This window comes from Bombina bombina, chromosome 7, assembly GCF_027579735.1.
Source record: "Bombina bombina isolate aBomBom1 chromosome 7, aBomBom1.pri, whole genome shotgun sequence".
NCBI lineage: Eukaryota > Metazoa > Chordata > Amphibia > Anura > Bombinatoridae > Bombina > Bombina bombina.
In genome coordinates this window covers 616,619,747-616,626,491 of record NC_069505.1, presented here as the reverse complement: position 1 = coordinate 616,626,491, position 6,745 = coordinate 616,619,747, and the positions used below count along the sequence as shown (strand labels likewise).

General features: G+C 38.4%; 1 protein-coding gene across 1 annotated transcript; it reads right to left on the bottom strand.

Annotated features, from left to right (window-relative positions):
- Positions 1 to 3,706: 3,706 nt before the first annotated feature.
- Positions 3,707 to 4,549, bottom strand: LOC128636724 (olfactory receptor 1-like). The gene has a single exon (XM_053689708.1). It carries the CDS (start codon positions 4,511 to 4,513, stop codon positions 3,707 to 3,709), a length of 807 nt encoding a protein of 268 aa, XP_053545683.1. The 5' UTR covers positions 4,514 to 4,549.
- Between the last annotated feature and the right edge of the window lie 2,196 nt (positions 4,550 to 6,745).

Below are 6,745 nucleotides of genomic sequence, written 5' to 3'. Positions count from 1 at the left end.
AAAGCCTGCCGCTTCCACCTTAAAAACATCTCTAAAATTAGACACTTCCTTAAACAAGACACAACTAAGATTTTAATCCACTCTCTCATTCTCTCCCGCCTTGATTACTGCAATTCTGTCCTCCCCACCTACCGCCTAGCTCCTTTACAATCCATAATGAATGCCTCTGCCAGACTAATCTTCCTTACACGTCGCTCTTCATCTGCTGCACCTCTCTGCCAATCTCTTCACTGGCTTCCTCTTGCCTCTAGGATCAAACACAAAATTCTCATTCTGACATACAAAGCCCTCAACTGCACTGCTCCCCCCTATATCTCAGACCTTGTCTCCAGATACTCTCCCTCCCGTCCCCTTCATTCTGCTCACGACCTCCTACTCTCCTCCTCTCTTGTCACCTCATCACACTCCCATTTACAGGACTTCTCCAGACTGGCGCCCATCTTGTGGAACTCTCTGCCTCGCTCCACAAGACTCTCTTCTAGTTTTAAAAGCTTCAAATGCTCCCTAAAGACTCTACTGTTCAGGGATGCATACAACCTACGCTAACCTTTCTTTATACCAGTTCTTCTCCTCCATTGCTATCCCCTGAACCCCCTTAGCATGTAAGCCTAAGAGTCCAGCTGTTTGTTGATCACCTTCTCAAGAGCTGACTACAACAGTGCAACTCTTGGCAGGGCCCTCTACCCATTTGATCCCTATAATTGTTTTGTTGTACTCCGTCTTTGTTAATAGCGCTGCCGAATCTGTTGGCGCTCTACAAATAACCGATAATAATAATAATAATAATAAATAATTGCATAAAACAATACATGAGGGGGCTTATAATACTGATACTAATACTGAAAAATAGCAATAGAAAAGCAAGGAAAATATCTAAAGCAAATATGGAATGAAAGGCCAATTTTACATTGTTGCAGATAATCGAACGTTGTAAAACTGAGAAATATTGCGTCACAATCTTTCTTTTTATTATATACTTGCATTTTCATGATTTGAATTTACAGTAATTTCTTCTTCTTAAATGATATTTCTCTCAGAAATCTTGTATGTTTGTGATCTTATCTAAATGCATGTAGTGGGTTTTGGTAAGAAATAACAGTTTTCTTTAATGATACAATAAATGTGAAACAATTGTATCTGCTAGTTTTACTTTACTTTTACATTTTCTCCCCGACTTAAGACCTGGATGTCAACCTCTGCTTCATACTCTCCTGTTCTTATGCCACTAACCCTTTAACAGCCGACAAACCCTTTATGTCGGCTTTCATTTTCAATCTGACCACTAAATTTTTGAATGGCTCCTGGAGTGTGGCATGTAGTAGTGGCTTGTCTCAAGACTCACGCTATTACAGGGCAGAAAACCCCTTAAGAACATGCTATGTACATGGTACATGCATGTAGTTAAGGGGATACAATTTGATATTATAGGGGCATGTCTGGGCAGGGACCATGCTAGGTTGCAATATCTGAGGTTCTTGGTGTGACTTAGTTAATCTGCCAATTAGCGTGGGGATTTTACAAAATCTTTATACAGAATCCTCAGTTTAAAGTGCACTGCAAAGTACTGACTTTATTGATACCAAAATTGCTGTGATCATGATCCATGAGCCAGGATACAGACCGTTGAGGCCTCAGGCAGGGGCCTTTCTTTGAGGCTTTAGCGCCTCTTTTGGGAACCGGGTAATAGTCATATTTTGACTACTTCCTATTTCTATCATTTAACAACCCGCTTACACCCCAAACAAAATCCTCTTTAGAAGACGTGTTGCTGTGGTGCGACTCTAGCCTAATTTTACCTGTTGTTTTCAAAGGAGGCTCTAGACAAATGAGAGTCTGCAGTGACTAAGCTTCAGAAATGACCACTTCTGAAGCCTGAAACAATGATTGGGTGAGATCTTTGAAGGGCTACCAGCATGCTCAAATGATCAAATAGAAGCTGGGGATCTGCCTAATGGCTATCACACTGAACACTCTGAGTCTACTGCGCTCCATGACATCTTTAGGGAGATATATAAACCAAGAGACTGGAAGAGCCTTAAAAATGACTTTCGTGAAGAGAGATCTCAAGCCGGCATTGCAGATGAAACATTGCATTTCAATATGGGTACTGTGGATGGACTAAATAAATTTACAGAGAAAATTGAATTGGTGGAACTTAGAAATGTGGCTCATAATACTGGCCAATTTCTAAGGGGTATAATGGATCCAGGACAGCTGCAAGTAATTTTTAAGGGGCTCATGAAGCAATCCATCAGGAACCGTTTTATGTCACCTTGCTTATGCGTGAATGTAAGATCCTCCATTGATTATTTGGAATTGGGACATCCTTCTTACCATGGTCCTGCGATTCTCTTACCTATATATGCATTTTAAACACAATGCTTTCTGAATTCTCAGAAGTGGTATGTGTCTGTCTTTTTACACTTACCTGGAGATTTTGATGTATTCTTGGCGATCTCTGCAAGAGCCCTTATGCTACAACCATCTTATTTTTCATCTTTACGGGATATAGAAATATAAGACTTTTTATATTGTTATCAATCTGCAGAATTTGACAATGTTATTTTAGCAAGTTATTTTTGCCCTGCACAGTATTAATGTTATTACTATAAATCTAGTTGTACATGTTGGTTATTGCTTTCAGGGTACATAAAGTTTTTGGAGAGCTGGGTTTTATACTTGTGACATACTCTTATCTGCTTATTTACTATGATCTTACTACAAAGGTACATAATGAGGCAAAATGAATATTTAGATTTCATAGAGTTTGTGTTTTTTACCCCCCCCCCCCTCTAGAAACTTTACTCTCAGGTGACACATTTTGTTTATTGGTTTAGCTGAGCTGCCTGAGTTTGTGGCAGTAAGGCTTACCTTCACCTATTTAGGTGTCATTTAGGTTGTCAGATTTACTGATAGGGGGGTAAAGGTAGGGTAGAGCTCAGGTAAGATTACTTATTAAAATATCATATTAGTAGAGCACATGGTGTTCTATTTGTATCCTTATTTGCAAACAATTACTAGTTCTCTGCACTAATATTAACCTTTGGCTAATTATTATGAGCAGATGTATTCACTTTGCTTTAGAGGGTATGGTATAGGTAATATCCTTTGGTGCCTATTGTCTTCATTATTTATTTAGCTATTAAAGACATGCTGTTGCAACTGTATGACCTAATCAGTTATCCCAACAGCTTTCTATATATGGGTAGTTTTCATTTGCCCTTATACAACAGGGATCTAGTAAAGGCTCTCTCCTACATTTTGTATGCTAGACTCACATAATAATAATAATAATACTGATTATTTTCTTGATTGTTTAGTCGTGGGCATGACACTTATTCATTTTTATAATTTTCTAGATGAAAGAATAAATTTCCCAATACACAGAGTGATCCAATTTTTCTTGTTTTTTTAGGATACCTCCTATTGCTATAGTATTTCCTATTGACTGGAAGGTCCAATATTGGCCCATTGAGTATTCTGGGAGGCTCCCAGTTTAGAGAGTACTCTAGCAAAACATAAACTTGAGTTTCTTTTCTTTTGTTCTGTTTGATCAATAGATATGTTTTACTGTCAGATCACTTACCTTAGTTATAAGTAATTTTTGCTTATTATGTTGTGTGTATTATATGTATTGTTAACTTGTATTGACTGTACCCCATTTCTTAAACCTTAATAAAAATATATTTAAAACAGTGATATTATTCTAAAATGTAATGATTTTTGTGAAGCATGTTTCCATGGCTTTCATAACATCTCTATTTCGTAAGCTGTAGACTAGTGGATTTAACACTGGAACCAAAGCAATATACAGTAAGGAGAGAATTATATCTAGTTTCTGTGAATTTTCAGACTTTGGTTTCATGTTCATACTTAGAGAGGTCCCATAAAATAAAATGACAACCATGAGATGTGAGGAACAGCTGGAGAACGTCTTACTTCTTCCATCTGAGGTCTGAATCTTCAGGATGGTCGATATGATGTAGATATATGAGGTTATGATGAGTATAAAAGGACAACATCCCACTAACACACCAGCAATACTGGTAAACATTATAATGTTTGTGGTGTCACTGCAAGAGATCTTTATCACAGTTTGGGGATCACAAAAGAAATGGTTAATGTCTTGTACATCACAGAATGTCAATTTAGTCACCATCAAACTAAAAATTAATGATAAAATGGTTCCAAGAAACCAGGAGGAAAAGGCTAAAAGGATACACAGCATTTTGCTCATGATGAGTATATAATGCAGAGGAATACATATAGCCACATAGCGATCATAAGCCATGGAAGTCAGTAATAAAAATTCTACAACAACACATAATGTAAAGAAAAACATCTGTACAATACAGCTTGTGATAGAAATGCTGGTATCTCTGGTGACGGTGGTGACCAGTAGTTTGGGTAAAACCGTAGAGACGTATACAATGTCTTCAACTGACAGATTGCACAGGAAGAAATACATTGGTGTGTGAAGCTGAGACACCAGGCACACAGCTGTAGTAATCATTAGGTTACCAAGCACAGCCAGCAGATACGTGATAAAAACTCCTGTACATACTACAGCTTGGTTGTTTGTGGTAGCAAAAAATGACACTAGGAAGAATTCTGTTAGTGATGTGTTGTTTGTTACAATTGCACTTGTGATATTTCCTTTTGTAAAAGGGAGAAATAAATTATTATTTGTTATGGAGATGTTATATTTTTTTTTTTTTCATACTGTCCTGAAGAATTCTGTAAATATTATTGCTACTTGTGTTCTGAATCTTTGAACTCCATTTAGCAAGCAGAGATAGCGACAGAGATAGAGAGTCTCAGGCCTAGATTTGGAGTTTGGCGGTAAAAGGGCTGTTAACGCTCCGCGGGCTTTTTTCTGGCCGCACCATAAATTTAACTCTGGTATCGAGAGTTCAAACAAATGCTGCGTTAGGCTCCAAAAAAGGAGCGTAGAGCATTTTTACCGCAAATGCAACTCTCGATACCAGAGTTGCTTACGGACGCGGCCGGCCTCAAAAACGTGCTCGTGCACGATTCTCCCATAGGAAACAATGGGGCTGTTTGAGCTGAAAAAAAACCAAACACCTGAAAAAAAGCAGCGTTCAGCTCCTAACGCAGCCCCATTGTTTCCTATGGGGAAACACTTCCTACGTCTGCACCTAACACTCTAACATGTACCCCGAGTCTAAACACCCCTAACCTTACACTTATTAACCCCTAATCTGCCGCTCCCGCTATCGCTGACCCCTGCATATTTTTTTTAACCCCTAATCTGCCGCTCCGTAAACCGCCGCAACCTACGTTATCCCTATGTACCCCTAATCTGCTGCCCTAACATCGCCGACCCCTATATTATATTTATTAACCCCTAATCTGCCGCTCCCAACATCGCCGCCACCTACCTACACTTATTAACTCCTAATCTGCCGAGCGGACCTGAGCGCTACTATAATAAAGTTATTAACCCCTAATCCGCCTCACTAACCCTATCATAAATAGTATTAACCCCTAATCTGCCCTCCCTAACATCGCCGACACCTAACTTCAATTATTAACCCCTAATCTTCCGATCGGAGCTCACCGCTATTCTAATAAATGTATTAACCCCTAACGCTAAGTCTAACCCTAACCCTAACACCCCCATAAGTTAAATATAATTTACATCTAACTAAATAAATTAACTCTTATTAAATAAATTATTCCTATTTAAAGCTAAATACTTACCTGTAAAATAAACCCTAATATAGCTACAATATAAATTATAATTACATTGTAGCTATTTTAGGATTAATATTTATTTTACAGGCAACTTTGTAATTATTTTAACCAGGTACAATAGCTATTAAATAGTTAAGAACTATTTAATAGTTACCTAGTTAAAATAATAACAAATTTACCTGTAAAATAAATCCTAACCTAAGATATAATTAAACCTAACACTACACTATCAATAAAAAAATTAAATAAACTACCTACAATTACCTACAATTAACCTAACACTACACTATCAATAAATTAATTAAACACAATTGCTACAAATAAATACAATTAAATAAACTATCTAAAGTACCAAAAATAAAAAAGAACTAAGTTACAAAAAATAAAAAAATATTTACAAACATAAGAAAAATATTACAACAATTTTAAACTAATTACACCTACTCTAAGCCCCCTAATAAAATAACAAAGCCCCCCAAAATAAAAAATTCCCTACCCTATTCTAAATTTAAAAAGTTACAAGCTCTTTTACCTTACCAGCCCTGAACAGGGCCCTTTGCGGGGCATGCCCCAAGAAGTTCAGCTCTTTTGCCTGTAAAAAAAGAAATACAACCCCCCCCCCCAACATTACAACCCACCACCCACATACCCCTAATCTAACCCAAACCCCCCTTAAATAAACCTAACACTAAGCCCCTGAAGATCTTCCTACCTTGTCTTCACCATCCAGGTATCACCGATCCGTCCTGGCTCCAACATCTTCATCCAACCCAAGCGGGGGTTGGCGATCCATAATCCGGTGCTGAAGAGGTCCAGAAGAGGCTCCAAAGTCTTCCTCCTATCCGGCAAGAAGAGGACATCCGGACCGGCAAACATCTTCTCCAAGCGGCATCTTCGATCTTCTTCCATCCGGAGCGAAGCGGCAGGATCCTGAAGACCTCCAGCGCGGAACATCCATCCGGACCGACGACTGAACGACGAATGACTGTTCCTTTAAGGGACGTCATCCAAGATGGCGTCCCTCGAA